The following is a 15,798-nucleotide window of genomic DNA, read 5'->3' on the forward strand; positions in this document are numbered from 1 at the left end:
TAATGGCTAAAGCTAGAACCCTGTATTCTTAGTTACCTATAGGGACTAATGGGACTTAGAATATTATCAATAATATTCAATTTGAACATGTAGATTAGAAAGAAAGAAAGAATTAATTTATTTACGGAAATTCGGCACAACAAAAATAAATAAAATTACAGCTAAAAAACAGACAATTGTGCCAAAAGAAGTAAAAAGGGCCATACTCAGCGTATTGCTACAGCAAGCCGCAGAGCTGGTTTTCAGTATGACCCTTTAACTTATAACTAAACTTACTTGTAACTAAAATTAAGAACTATAAGTTACTGTTAAAGTTCCTCAGTTTTGTCACTGACAACTGAATCACGATCATCATAATTCTAAGGTACTTGTAGCAGACCCACAAGCTCCAAGTTTTAAATATTAGGTAGCCTATATAGTCATAGTAAAATACGAATTGTTGCAATTTCAGACACGTCTCAAAGTTATATAAACTGCATATAAGTAAGTTTGTACTACCACTACTTGCGATTACAAAGTTACACAGCAATGAGTTTATAGAACTTATGTATTATTGGTTGAGTCTTAATACTTGATTGTTTGTTTCTGTATATGTCTGTTTGAAAAAAAGTTCTGTAAATCTGTTTAAAGAAATATAGGTACTTCGTTGAGTTTCTTGCCGGATTCTTCTCAACAGAGGTATTAAAAAAATTGGCTTACTCTTTATTTGAGAACTATAAAACAGCTTACGAATTAATTGAATAAGTATTAGTAGTAGATAAAATAAAATATATAAAACGTATTTTCCACGTATTTAAAATAAGCAAGCTCTCTAAGGACATCTCCCGGTACTGACAAAAATAACCGAGTTGGTAAAAAATTGCATCTCAAAACTTTTTAGCAATATGCTTTGTAGCGACACTTGCGGCTTTATACATGTAATGTTTTTGATGGGACAAAAATTAAAAGTTTATTTCGGGCTCTAGTCCTGTACATAGTTACGTCTTACAATAAAATGTTAGTTATTTTTCAGGGTGAAAGCATAACAAACAAACATACTCACTTTCGCATTTATAATAATAGTAAGCAATTCCATTTTAATTGTCACCAGAATATATAACAGAGTTAATCAATATATCGATATGAAAATAATGAATTGGTTTGATATCAATGTTTATAAAAGCCGTGTGCTTTTGCTAATTTATCGCATTTGGTGGCAACGGAAAGATGATTTTGAAAACGTTACTTTTATTTGGCGCTTTGTACACCGTTTGTGGAAAACATGGTAAGAATATTAGACATTTACCGTAGTTAATAATATACAGACAGAGATGGCTAACAAGATAACCTTATATAATATCAATTTACGAGACAACAATCAATGATGATTGATGTCAAGAGAGACTTCTGTTAGTTTGGGGCTAGATCAAATTGGCGTAATTTGTCCCAAAATATTATTATTATATTATTATCGCAATGGTAGCTGGTGTTATCTCACTTCATAGCCCGGCAGTGGCAAGGCGTCGTAACAACTCAATTCCTACCGGATTGCCTAAATTTACTTGACATACTTACACAACCTCCGAGGAGTTGCATCCGAAGACATACTTACCTAAAACCCGCTTCTCTCTCTTTCCGGGTTGCCTAACGAAAATGTCTACGCCATGCGTCTGTAAACCGGCAATACCGTCTACAGCATTCTAGCTCCATATAGTTGTAGTGAACAATACATATTTTGCCATCGTATTTTGTCGGAAAAGTTCGTATTTATCTTGCTTTCTCAACTAGCTTACTGAATTATGATTGGTTTTTCTGGGCATCCATGTCTCAGTTTGTATTTTCGATATGGTTTTACGGGATACCCGTAAAAGTAACAAAATTGGAATTGAAATAAAAAATACAAAAACACATAATTTGATTGCTTAGTAGTGACATCTCTTGTCTGGGTGAGCGGTTAGTTCCGAAAGATTGTTACAGCTGTCGACGAAACATAGATGTCGCTAGTGCTGCTGCTTAAGTAGCAAAGTAGAAATAAGCAACCTGAGATATGTATGCATAGGAAAAATTCGTGTCTAAATTCCTGTCCAGCAGTGCTGTAGGGGTTATAGCACGCAGCACGGATTGCTGAGGACCTGGGTTCGATTCCCAGTGCTGGTCTCTTTTTCTGGTTTTCTGTGCATCCATGTCTCAGTTTGTATTTTCGATATAGCTTACTGAAGTTTACTGAAGGAAGATAAATACTTATCCGACAAAATACGACGGAAAAACATTATTCAATACATTTTTAGCCCATTCCATATCGCATCCTGCCTGCTAATAGTTTGGCAAATGCAGAGGACTGTCCACTTACATCCTCATGGTGTACTAACTAGGGGATAGATAGTCTGAATTTTATTCAATTTCTATCGGATTGACCGGTTGCATTTAAAATTTACCACGAGCTTTGCGGTGAAGGAAAACATCGTGAGGAAACCTGCACAAACCTGCGAAGCAATTCAATGGTGTGTGTGAAGTTCCCAATCCGCACTGGGCCCGCGTGGGAACTATGGCCCAAGCCCTCTTGTTCTGAGAGGAGGCCTGTGCCCAGCAGTGGGACGTATATAGGCTGGGATGATGACGGTTGATGTTATGTTTGTTTCAGTAAATGTGAAGGAAGACGACTATCCGGAGCTAAAATGGCCAAAGAAGTATACCGTTGAGGCAGTAAAGCTGTATTTGTCTGCAGGCTGGTCAGAAAACTACAAATATTGGTAAGGTTCTATGTATTTACCCTAGCTTGCGCCAGCGGCTTCGCTTATTTTGAAGAACTCCATGTGCCGTGGTAATTTCGGAAAAAGCTTTGTTATTCTTTTCTACAATCACAGATGACCGACCAAGACGACCAAGGTCAATCATATATTTTGATTTTAGAGTCCAAAAGTTAGGGCTGGGAATTTAGGAGTCAAAAAGTCATATAAATAAAACGGAAACTCCTTATTTGTTGACTCCGGCCCTGATCTTTGGGTCAGTAAAGAAATGTTTTGCAAAAAAGTTTATTTTTAAATGTAACAGACAAGGAATAAGAACGGATTCTTGGAAAATTGTCCCTGAGGGACTTAACAGGGGGTGGAAGTTTGTAAGGGATTTTCGTAATCTAATCTAGTAATGTATGCAAGAGTCCCAATCAATCTCCATTACAAATTTCATATACGTAAATCATTTTAGTGGTTTAAATGCGAGAAAAAGTAACAGAGAGGTGGAAAGACTGACAGGCAGAATTACTTTCGCATATTACAAAATGCGAAGTTAGTATTAATTGAACACCATAAAAAAGGATGCCACTTTGAGTTTGTTTGCTTAATTTTGTCTAAATAACAAGCAACAATACAAGATTATAGTACGTAGACATTTTAGTTTACGAGGGACTCTAAAGTGTAAAAGAACAGAACGACCGATAAAGTTGGAAGCCCTGTATTACTCAATATAATCTAAGATTTAACTTCATGCACTAGAGCATTAAAAATAATAACGATTACTATTTAAGTATGGTACGGTCGTCACAGAACTCTGAGTGAAACATGAAAAATGTGTTTAACTATTATTTTTATGCTCTAGTGCTTGAAGTAAAATCTTCGTCTAAGACCAAAGTAATCAGGCGCCAACAGCTACGAACAATAAAAGTATTTTTTTATTACTTACATACTATATTAACTAATAAATAAAAATACTTAAACAATTTTAACAAGTTATATGTAGAATTAGCACTGCATGAGAAATAAAAGGTAGTAAACGAACGTTTACTTGCACTGTTGAGAGAGTAGATATAACTTATTTCTAAAACCCATTTTATCATATTTGGTACATTTGTGTCATGGTAAATTTTATGCACTCGTCGTACAATTCACTATTTTTTGTATTTTCGATATGGTTTCACGGGATACCCGTAAAAGTAACAAATTTGGAGTTGAAATAAAAAATACAAAAAGACTCCAAATAACCAATCATAATTTGATTGCTTAGTAGCGACATCTCTTGTCTGGATGAGCGGTTGGTTCCGATAGAATGTGACGTCTCTCGATGAGAGCGAAAACATAGATGTCGCTAGTGCTGCTGCATAAGTAGCGTAGTAGAAATAAGCAACCTGAGATATGTATGCATAGGAAAAATTCGTGTCTAAATTCCTGTCCAGCGGTGGTGTAGGGGTTATAGCACGCAGCACGGATTGCTGAGGACCTGGGTTCGATTCCCAGCGCTGGTCTCTTTTTCTGGTTTTTCTGTGCATCCATGTCTCAGTTTGTATTTCGATATGGTTTCACGGGATACCCGTAAAAGTAAAATTTGGAGTTGAAATAAAAAATACAAAAAGACTCCAAATAACCAATCATAATTTGATTGCTTAGTAGCGACATCTCTTGTCTGGGTGAGCGGTTGGTTCCGATAGAATGTGACGTCTCTCGATGAGAGCGAAAACATAGATGTCGCTAGTGCTGCTGCATAAGTAGCGTAGTAGAAATAAGCAACCTGAGATATGTATGCATAGGAAAAATTCGTGTCTAAATTCCTGTCCAGCGGTGGTGTAGGGGTTATAGCACGCAGCACGGATTGCTGAGGACCTGGGTTCGATTCCCAGCGCTGGTCTCTTTTTCTGGTTTTTCTGTGCATCCATGTCTCAGTTTGTATTTTCGATATGGTTTCACGGGATACCCGTAAAAGTAACAAATTTGGAGTTGAAATAAAAATACAAAAAGACTCCAAATAACCAATCATATTTGATTGCTTAGTAGCGACATCTCTTGTCTGGTGTGGCGGTTGGTTCCGATAGAATGTGACGTCTCTCGATGAGAGCGAAAACATAGATGTCGCTAGTGCTGCTGCATAAGTAGCGTAGTAGAAATAAGCAACCTGAGATATGTATGCATAGGAAAATTCGTGTCTAAATTCCGTCCAGCGGTGGTGTCGGGGTTATAGCACGCAGCACGGATTGCTTTATTACCTACATACGATATCCCTAATAAATGGTAACAATTTTATGGTTTATTATGTGCATTAGCACTGCATGAGAAATAAAAGGTAGTAAACGAACGTTTTGCACTGTTGAGAGAGTAGATATAACTTGTTTATAAAACCCATTTTATCATATTTGTGTCATGGTACATTTTATGCACTGTCGTACAATTCACTATTTTGTAGGAGGTCCAGTAAATCTTCAAGAATTGATGCCAACGATGGAGCAGTAATTAAAATCGCTAGAGCTCCGAGGACACGGAAGTCCAAAGGAGACGAGTATGAGGTAAATAATTCCGAGGACCATAATAGATGTAACATACAGTTTTTACATAATATGTATTAAAATAATAAAAATGAAATTACAAATCAAGTGCATGTCCCCATATAAGACACCATATAAGATATTTGAGTTTGCATTGTTTCCTATAAGGTTTGAAGTATAAATGTACTGTATAATGACAATATAATAACAATAAGGAACCGATCAAGTATGAGTCGGTCTTTATTTTATGAACTTAAACCTTACCAACCTAAATCTAAATTTTACCTAGACCTATTTACATAGTTTGTTATTTTAAAGCTACTTTTAAAGATAGAACCTTAGTGCACAAGATCGACTCGCTCTAGCCTATTTTTCCAAGTTTAACACAAATAAAATGAATGTCAGAGCTAATGCGCCTACATCATATTGATTGTTTATTAGAACTAGAGCTCGACTGGAACTATCCATAGCCCCGTGATGTAATTCTATTTGCATAAATTTTCCCACATCGTGTCTAAGTTCCGTCGTTCCCAGTACATAACCATCTTACACAATTTAATCTAACACTTGCTTTGCTCGTCGTCGTACTTATTTTTTTGGATCCTATTGACAGTCAAAGTGACCAATTTACCGAAATGTCTTTGAAGTAGGAAATATTTGGCCCCTTTCAGTGCTGGTTACGTAAAATGGTTATGAACGGGGAACATAACACGTGTATAAACTAGACACAGTGTATCGATTTCCCCCCTCAGATCCATCCTGAAACGACAGAGGAAGAATTAAACAAGATGGTCTGCTATGTAAAGCACGGAACGACTTTTAGCCCGATCACACCAAAGGAGTTTCTACCTTTACTTGTCTGGCTTGAACCTGAAGGTACTTAATATTTTACTACTGTAACTCGAAATGCACTTAGGGACTCCATCGCATTGCAGCTCCATTCATTTTTACAATCCGTTGTTACAAATCGATCGAAAAGACCGATCGATAGTGTATGTCAATACCGTAAACGATATTGACATAGCTACACATATTTCGAAGCGACTGATCGCCACGATTGATCGATATAGGTTTTGTAAAATCAGATCTTCCTGACCCACGCACATACAAACTTTTGTTTTTATAATATTAATGGGATTTATTTCTAATAGGCCCCGACAACGTGAAAGGCGTTGATTGCGTTAAGTTTACAAATGCTAATGAGAACGAAGCAGAAACTAAACAGACGCTATGGGCCGTCTATGAAAATGAAACTGAAGCTTGGGTGCCTATCAGGTATATTATAAACAAGGAACAGCGAAAATAAGAGGAAATGGCATGTCAGCGAGACACGCTGATCATACTTAATATTTAAGTTTAAATGAGTTTACGTCAGTTTTGATGTCGAATTTGAATTGGATAACTTAGTAGTCCAGTAGTTCTGCAGAGCTGTGTGTACAGCAGTGTTGAATCTATTTAATTCTTTCGCATAGGGTTTATTAAGCAATGTAATATTTTAGAGTTGAAGAGAACAGTTGTCAATCTATACAAAACTCCACGATAAGACGCAAAACTTTGTATGGAATTTTCGTTTAGGTAAATACTGACCAGTGTGAGCAAACTAAATAGGCTCACCAGTTCACCACACATGTTGAGCCTGAGCCTTCTGCCTTAAGTATATAAATTATGTAGTGTAGTTGAGTGGCATTTCATGGGCAGTTAATTATTTCTTTTACATTTTAGATTCGAAGAGGAGGAGGTTAACAAGTGGCATGGATATTTCAGCAACCATGTGATTTGGGACTTCTTCAACTTCCAACCGAACTTTGTCAAAATGGATGATATCAAAATATACAAAGATTGTAAGTTTCTCTCCTAGTTACTATATTGAGAGAGTAGATACTTAAATTACCTACTGACTCTACATGGAAGTGAATTAATGCCCAATGTTGTTCAATATAACATGACGATTTTTGATAGCTAAACTAATCTTTCAAGATTTTTAATCATAACTACTACCACTCACATGATTTAATCACGCAGTAAAATACTGTTTGTTTAATATTAAGACTGACGTTTCAGTCACATGCAAGTTGCCATGGTTATAAGTAGACTAGTATGTATCACGTTTCTTTAGTCTGATAATATGATTAATCGTGTTAAGTCACGCTAAATAGACATTAGCAATTCATGTGACATTTATATTTCCAGATGACTGTATTGAGAAAAATGATGATGACGACGATGATACAATAAAATCAGTTGCTGAAACTCTTGAGTCATTAAAACCTGAAGATAAACAACACCTGGATCACGTATTCAAAACGTAATTGGCTATAAAAGATGAAATATTTATACACTTACAGATGTTTACAGGCATTTAATATATTACGTTTATTTTAGGTACAAGAAGCGGTTTAATAAGCAGTATGCCCACAAAAACGAACACGAAATGCGAAAAAGCATCTTCCACAAGAAATGGAGGTATTTTATTCTTTGTACTTGCCTGAGACAAGTTGTCTCAAAAGTAATCTATCTACATCTGTTTATTACAATGTGACTAATTGAATAATTTACACGATCTAACGTTGATGAATATTAAATATATCTGATTAACCAAACTTTCACTATGTGTTTGACTCTTTCATTTTCGATGGGTCTTTTTTTTCTAAAATACTCTTCACCTTGGGACATTTACTGACTCAAAACTCTTCGGTAGCTCTCATTGTAAATTGGTACCAAGTTGCAAGAGGAGAGCTCCGGATCGTCAACTTGAAATCGCCAACCCCTCTTACACGCACTCTTTAACGACAGGATGGCCAAGTGGTTAGAGAACCTGACTACGAAGCTTGAGGTCCCGGGTTCGATTCCCGGCCGGGGCAGATATTTTGTATCAATAATAAGAATGTTTGTTCTCGGCTCTTGGATGTTTATAATGTATTTAAGTATGTATTTATCTATACAAGTATGTTTATCCGTTGCCTAGTATCCATAGTACAAGCTTTACTTAGTTTGGGACTAGATAAATTGGTGTCATGTATCCCATGATACTTATTAAGTGTCTTACACATTCAGAAGCTACACGTTTCTGCTAATTCTTTATTTAATACATTGGCATACTCTTTCAGGCTTGTCGAAGATACAAACCGTAAAAATATGGGCTATACACTAGCTCTGAATAAACTCTCCGACCGAACAGACGAAGAGATGAAAAGATACAGAGGGTTGCGTAGAAATAAGCCTCGGTCACCTGGCAACGTACCTTTCCCATACACACAGCAGAAAATTAAGGAGATTGCTGAGACATTGCCATCGGAGTACGATTTGAGACTTGAAGGAGTAGTTGGGCCTGTTTTAAGTAAGTTTTGAAATACAATACATAAAACATTACTTACCCTTAAATGGAAAGTGTGCACCACAAATAATTCCAGACTATCTTTTTGTATTTTATTAATGTAGAATTTTTTGAACTTGACTTGGTTTTGAATTATGAACTTTTTTCAATTTTATCAATTTAAGGGTTAGTCTTACGTGTAGGACACATTTGCGCAATTAATTAGTGCAGTAGTTTTTATAATCTAACGCTTGTGCCACCACAATTGCATCCACGATCTCATTGAACATTACTTTGATGATATGTCCGATATGGGTTCCCTTTATCTTGCATAATATCGATTCTCCGAATTACACTTCGCATAACAGGTATCTCATATTTTGTTTCGCCCAATGATACTTTAGCATAATCATCACTTTGCATAATTATCAGTTCGAATAATAGTCATTTCTCAGAATATTACATAGCAGAACACTCATATCGCTGAAAATACTTTTGCGGAATATTAAATAGCAGAACATTAATAACGCCAATTTTTGTATGGCATAATGGCATAGCAAAATATTAGTTTGGATTATTTTGTATTTACACGGAATTTTAAATAGCGCTGACTTTAACATGGCGTAATGACATAGTTAAAGGAACTAACAGCTACCATAAGAATGGGTTAAGGTTAAAGTAAGGCCAGCAAATAATTATTTCGAGAACAAATATTATGAGATATGTCAACTATTCGAACATATAAATATTATTCTCATCGATATTATGTGATGTTAATATTCGGCTTTACAAAATTACGAGAAATGATAGTATGAGAAAAAAAAATGCGAAAAGTAATTCGGTGATATGATGATTCTGCTAAAGGTTGTTATGAGATATAAAATTACGAGATTCGATTTTATACCTGGTCTACGAATATATTGGAATCCATAATAGCTTTTTTCCTAATTTCAAAATCCATAACAAATTTTGCCGTAATGATCTTTTGCCATAATAAAGTTTGCCATAATGTAAATGGCATAATATTTATTGTCCTAATATTGAGTCGCTATTCTAACCTAACCGACTTTTCTAACTGCGGTTCGTTTCTGTTGGGGTCGCAGTTCTAACCTAACCTACTTTTCAGGCTGCGGTTCGTTTCTGTAGGGGTCGCAGTTCTAAACTAACCTACTTTTCTGGCTCGCAAGTTGCTGTTTGCCAACAAGTGCTCTGTTATGGCATTTCATATAATGGATTTTAATATTATTACTCGCAAGTTGCCTTACCTCATTAGTACAAAACATATAAGGGATTTACGATTATTAGGACATAAGATCATTATGGCAACAGTGTGATATGTCAAAAGTGTTTATGGCAAAAGTGTTATGGCATTTGAGTTTAGGACAAACGATATTATGGATTACGAAGGAGACCCCCAATATTCCATATGATATGCGTTTGTTTTTTCCTAAAAAGTTACGCCTGGTTAAGTATTTCGCTACTTCAACCTCTTTACACAAAACTCCATTCGAACATACTCGTGGTTCCAAAATAAGTAGCTTAAACCACGGAACTCTATTTAAGTCTCAAAATCACGGGACTCTATTTTAGTATAAAGACTAAAATGCAAGTACTTAAAACGCTACCGTTTGTACGCTAGTCCAGTTTTTAGTATCGTATGCATTTGCAAAATTTGTTTACCAACACACAGAGACACCGATACAAGTAAAAATATATAATAGCCGGTCGTAATATATACATTATTTCTAGACCAAGAAGACTGTGGATCTTGCTGGAGTTTTGGCGCCACTGCTGCCGCTGAAGGAGCTCTGGCCCGATCCAACGGTGGAAATCTGATCAAGCTTAGTAACCAAGCCCTTCTGGACTGTTCTTGGGGGTAAGAATAGTGTTCACTTGGTAACTTTGTATTTGATTAACGAATTATGTATTGACAAGAGTGAGAATTGATACTTCGTTTTTAGGGTTCCGGAGCCAAAATGGCAAAAACGGAACCCTTATAGTTTCGCCATGTCTGTCTGTCCGTCTGCGACTTTGCTCAGGGACTATCAATGCTAGAAAGCTGTAATTTTGCACAGATATATAAGTAAACTATGCCGACAAAATAGTACAATTAAAAATAAAAATAAAAAAGGTCCCATAGTCGTAAAGTGGGGGTGATTTTTTTTTCTCATCCAACCCTATAGTGTGGGGTATCGTTGGATAGGTATTTTAAAACCATTAGGGGTTTGCTCAGACGATTTTCGATTTAGTGATTTGTTTGCGAAATCTTCAACTTTAAAGTGCAAATTTTCATAAAAATCGAGCGTTTCCCCTCTAAAATCTAAACCGGTGGGTGGAAAAATTTGGAAAAATTCAGGATGGTAGTAAGTATATCAAACTTTCAAGAAAAACTGTAACGGCTAAGTTTGCTTGAGAATTATTAGTAGTTTATGAGTAAATAGCAGCCTAAGGTATAAAATATACCTAAACTTGGAAGATTCCGTATAAAATACGAAATCCTTAGAAAAATATTACTTATCTTTTCTTCACTAATGATCATTTGCTTGTTTGCTATTACTAATGTAATATGTCAGTAGGCGGGTACAAGTTTCACTGAATGGATTGCCTTCCGGGCGGTTGTATCCCGAGGTGGCTAATGCGTACCGGAAGGCAAAGCCTTGGTATGTTCGTAGATGGATAGGCGAGGTTAAACAGTTTAGCATCTTAAAGGCAATTTGAATCAGCTAGAAATTGTTTGATGTGAAAAATAACTTTCTTTGTCACGTAAAATGTGCATGTTCTACTTTAAACATGTATGTAGTCAGTATATCTATATACCTAATTAAAGTTTTGCTTATTTTGTTATATTTTACAGATTCGGAAATTCAGGTTGCGACGGTGGCAATGATGAGGATTCTTATAAATGGATGATGGAATATGGTCTCCCTACGGAACAAGAATATGGTCCATACCTCATGCAGGTGAAGCAAAGTTTATGCTTAGAGCTAGTTCCCTCTTGTCGGATGTCGGGCCCGGATTTTAATCGGATATTCCAGTGGGAGAACATTTGATATGAAGCTATTCACACTTGCCCGACGCGATTTCCTAAGTATAGAAATGACTGTAATCGGACACGAACTGGATCCGACATCTGACAAGTGGGAATGAACTCTTACGATGTCTATTATTTCTCATTCAACAATTTGGTCAACGCTTCGGGTTTCTTTGTCTTCTGAACATCAACACACTAATTTTAAAGACTTATATAACTCTGACTAAGTTTTAAAGTGATATCAAATCAATGAACAACAAGCTGCAAATCATCATATCCTACGAAAATCCTAAAATAGTATTAGTATTATAAAACCATTTTACAAGCGATGTCTTACATATTGAAAACCAAAAATGCTCCGTTTCTATCCGACTGCGAAGAAGGAGGGTTATGTGTTTGAGTACTCAATGGTTGAACCTATTTTGATAAATGATACGTCATTGGATTTGTCTTGATGACGCGAGTGACACTGGATACATGAAATTCTTGAAATATATAATAATTTATAGGGTATCAAATGAAAGCTAATGAAAAGCCCATTCTAAATTTATAGGTTATAATTGTTTTAATCTATATAACTACCATTTTCAGAGAAATATCAAAAAAGTGTGAAATAAAATAATAAATTTAAAAAATCAAAAACCCGACTTCCTTAAAAATACTTAAAAGAAGAAAACAAGTCTAGTAGGCTAGAACACTGTTAAGTAGCTAATTTCAAGTTCAACAGTCGGGACCCATTCAAATCATGACCAGCTCAAAAATTCTTAGTACCTAATAACCGAGTGGGAACTATGGCCCAAGCCCTCTTGTTCTGAGTGGAGGCCTGTGCCCAGCAGTGGGACGTATATAGGCTGGGATGATGATGATGATGAATAACCGAGTCTAGCCCACATGAGTTGTTTTCTTCTTTTTAGTATTTTTTAAGGCAGTCGGGTTTTTGGTTGTTTTTAGTTATGAAATATGTAGTACTGCTCTCTTTCTTTTCATTATGACTAATCGTGGTTAAAACGAAACGACCCATGATACCTAATTAATTTCGACACGGCAAAATTCCGACGATTCCAAAATTAGTCCATTTACTACTCTGCGTGTTGACAAAGTTCGATTTTTATTGCAGGAAGGGTTCTGTGACATCGAAAACATGACGACAACCTATAAAATCCGGGGATATACTGATGTCACTCCATTCAGTGTCGAGGCTCTCAAGGTAATAATTAGAACAAAGGTTTAATTGTGCATGTGCACGGCTAGAAAAGAATTCGCCCAGAGGCTATGTTTTCTATGTTCAGTAGATATTTATTTTAAAACAATGAAATTTCAATATTTTTACATTTGAGGACAAGAACCAAGAATTTCAATATTTTTACATTTGAAGGCAAGAACCAAAAATTCAATATTTTTACATTTGAAGGAAGAACGTTCACAAGTCGCATAGACATGCATATAAAAAAAACACTGCTGCGTACATTCATGTATACTCTTCCAATTAAATAAATGAGTACTAAGAATAACTTTATATTTTCCATAAGGTCGTTCAGACAACTGCTTAACACTGCCAAAAATCTACAGTAAATTTCGATGTTTAATGATATTTTTGTAATACAGGTTGCCCTGATAAACCACGGACCATTGTCAGTTTCCATAGATTCCTCTGATGCTCTAGAAATGTATGAAGAAGGCATTTTCTACGATCCATCGTGGTAAGTAAATACATAAGTGAAAAAAGTTATTTTAAAGTTATAATATATAAATAGGTATGTAAGGTCATTGCACAAGTACCTTATTTTCTCATCTTGGCCTATATATTTCCCACTGCATCGCACATGCCTCCTCTCAGAACGAGAGGTCTTGAGCTTTAGTTTATTGCTCAAGTATGTACATGAAAATTGTAAAGGTACAATGTGCTAGGTACCATCTAGCGCAGAATAGCGGAAAAAATTATAGGTGTTCATTATCAAAAAAAAAAGTGGCTATCACCCGGTAGATGTCTCTAAAATATTGTATTGTAAAATGATGATAAGAAAACTATCGGATGCAACTCGTATTATAATTTCAAATTTGAGAACAAAATTGACGTGACTATGGTCAAGTTGACTTATCCAGATTCAATAAAGTTGTAAAGGTCAGCGTGTCTCGTTGACATGTCATTTTCTCTTGCTTATTCTAATTCGTGATATCAATTTTACATGGAGATATTCTGTTCCAATTATGGTGGTATTAGTAAATACCACTCGTTTTCAACTGCTTTGTGTGAAAGTCCAGCAGAGACTTAACAAACGTTTAAATATAAGGAAGAAATAAATCTTTTTTTTTATACTTGTTTAGTGTAAATTACCCCAATTTAAGTTTTTAATATCATACGACAATCATTGCAGTGAATCTTCCCCGGACAAATTGAACCACGAAGTGACTTTGGTCGGGTACGGAACCAAAGACGGGGACACGTTTTGGATCATCAAGAATACAAGGGGTCCGTATTGGGGTCTCGACGGCTACGCCCACATCTCAACTAGAGACAACAACTGCGGCGTGGCTACGGAGCCCACATATGTCGTCTTTTAATAAATGTAATCGCTTGATCAGGACTGCTACTCTTTTGTTTGATCGACCTAATAATTGTCTGGTAAATAACGTAGTTGGGAAACTTAAGGAAAGACCCATGACAACGTCAAGCCACGCCGACTACCTATTCGTAATTGGGATGCACCAAAAAAAATAACCTATAGTTTATTTTTTTATTTTTGGGATAATAGGATATTTTAAGATACCGTTTTCATCGATTTTGTATGGTTGTTTGTTTGTTTGCTTACACTCTTTATTATACAAAAAGGTTACATAAAAAAAGTAAAGTGTTAAGTACAAAGGCGGACTTATCCCTGCAGGGATCTCTGCCAGTCAACCTTTGAGTGGTAGAGGAGGAGGTTAGAGGGGTATGTAAACTCTTTATTGTACAAAATAAGTAAACAAACACAATTGACAAACAATGAAATATATGTACAACGGCGAACTTATCCCATTAAGGGATCTCTCTAGGGACTTTGAATTTGGATGTGTATTTAATTTCTTATATATTTTTTTACGAAATACGCTGGATGACGTCACAGTGAGACAGCCACGTTCCATTGCCTAGAAAAATTCAGGTCGTACATAACATAATCTGTGGCATTACAATGTGACAATACAAGCACGGCTTAGGGTCCTAAATTAACCATGACAAATAGTTTTATTTATTTCTCTTCTTTTAGCTTCGATTAATCCTATGTTTGTTTAACGGTGTGATAGTAAATAGATATTTTTTATTACAATCTGATAATTTAAATTCTTTTATATTTACTTGTAAAGTAGTAATTTAATAATTTAATTTGTAAAAATACATTACAAATACTCGTATGCATTTCGGACTTTACGATAAATGACAATAGTTTAAAGCCGGGTGCGCATCATGTGATTAAAGTTCTGTCTTTGTCACTCTTTGTTACTATAGGCAGGACAGCAACATTTCAAATTGTCAATTTGCTTTAGAGTGTAGACCTGCTTTAGAACTGCCTTTGTGACGGGACACTACAGGGGTCAAATAGAAGGTCATTACTTAAATGTTGTTTATTTAATTCAATTTATCATATTTTTGGAATCTGATTTCTGAAAACGCTTCACAAAGCCTATTTCTCCAAAGGGTTTTCGATTTATTATACTTACGTTGTCAACAATTGGGACATCCTAATTAAGTATGCACGGTAGGCACATTGCACGCTAAACGGCCACGACCACGATCAGTGCAGTGCCGAAATGCTCAGACTAACTAAAGAAGCGGCCAGCTTTCTTTAGTCAATCGGAGCCCTTATTGCTTAACGCGCTGAAACCCGCGATTGAATTCACCATCTCTTTCTACCCTCGTCTTATACCGTGTGACAGAAAGAAGTGGTGAAAACATTTGTGATTCAAGTATGCTAAATAAAAAGGCCTCTGGCCGTTGCGGCCACTGGCCCTTTACTACGAAGTGCAAAATTCGAACTTCGTGTCTTGCCGTCTCGCTCATGCTTATATTATTTAAAATGAGAGTAAGAGGGACGATACGATACGAACTTCGATTTACAAATTTCGTAGTAGCCCCTCTGGTACGGTCATGGCCGTCTAGTGTACGAGGTGCCGTAATAGGATTCTCTGTTCATTTGACAGCAGCAACGGTCACAGCGAAAGTTCGCAAGACATGCCTGCCATGAAAGCCTA

At 36.0% G+C, this 15,798-nt stretch overlaps 1 protein-coding gene across 1 annotated transcript; it reads left to right on the forward strand.

Moving 5' to 3' along the window:
* The first annotated feature begins 1,187 nt into the window (after positions 1–1,187).
* LOC141428281 (digestive cysteine proteinase 2-like) lies at positions 1,188–14,249 on the forward strand. Its single transcript, XM_074088179.1, has 14 exons — positions 1,188–1,264; positions 2,621–2,729; positions 5,149–5,248; positions 5,980–6,103; positions 6,379–6,502; positions 6,950–7,068; positions 7,418–7,532; positions 7,610–7,690; positions 8,335–8,564; positions 10,290–10,416; positions 11,395–11,500; positions 12,689–12,778; positions 13,177–13,271; positions 13,947–14,249. The coding sequence occupies exons 1-14, from the start codon at positions 1,207–1,209 to the stop codon at positions 14,131–14,133; spliced, it is 1,665 nt and encodes a 554-aa protein (XP_073944280.1). The 5' UTR covers positions 1,188–1,206; the 3' UTR covers positions 14,134–14,249.
* The last annotated feature ends 1,549 nt before the right edge of the window (positions 14,250–15,798 follow it).

This window comes from Choristoneura fumiferana, chromosome 5, assembly GCF_025370935.1.
Source record: "Choristoneura fumiferana chromosome 5, NRCan_CFum_1, whole genome shotgun sequence".
NCBI lineage: Eukaryota > Metazoa > Arthropoda > Insecta > Lepidoptera > Tortricidae > Choristoneura > Choristoneura fumiferana.

What these genes read in the sequence shown, in the direction of transcription:
- LOC141428281 (XM_074088179.1), top strand. Translation starts at nt 1,207, where the DNA reads ATGATTTTGAAAACGTTACTTTTATTTGGCGCTTTGTACACCGTTTGT. An exon ending in TATCAAAATATACAAAGATT is followed by an intron (nt 7,069 to 7,417) that starts GTAAGTTTCTCT and finishes TTATATTTCCAG; the next exon opens with ATGACTGTATTGAGAAAAAT. An exon ending in ATGGTCCATACCTCATGCAG is followed by an intron (nt 11,501 to 12,688) that starts GTGAAGCAAAGT and finishes TTTTTATTGCAG; the next exon opens with GAAGGGTTCTGTGACATCGA.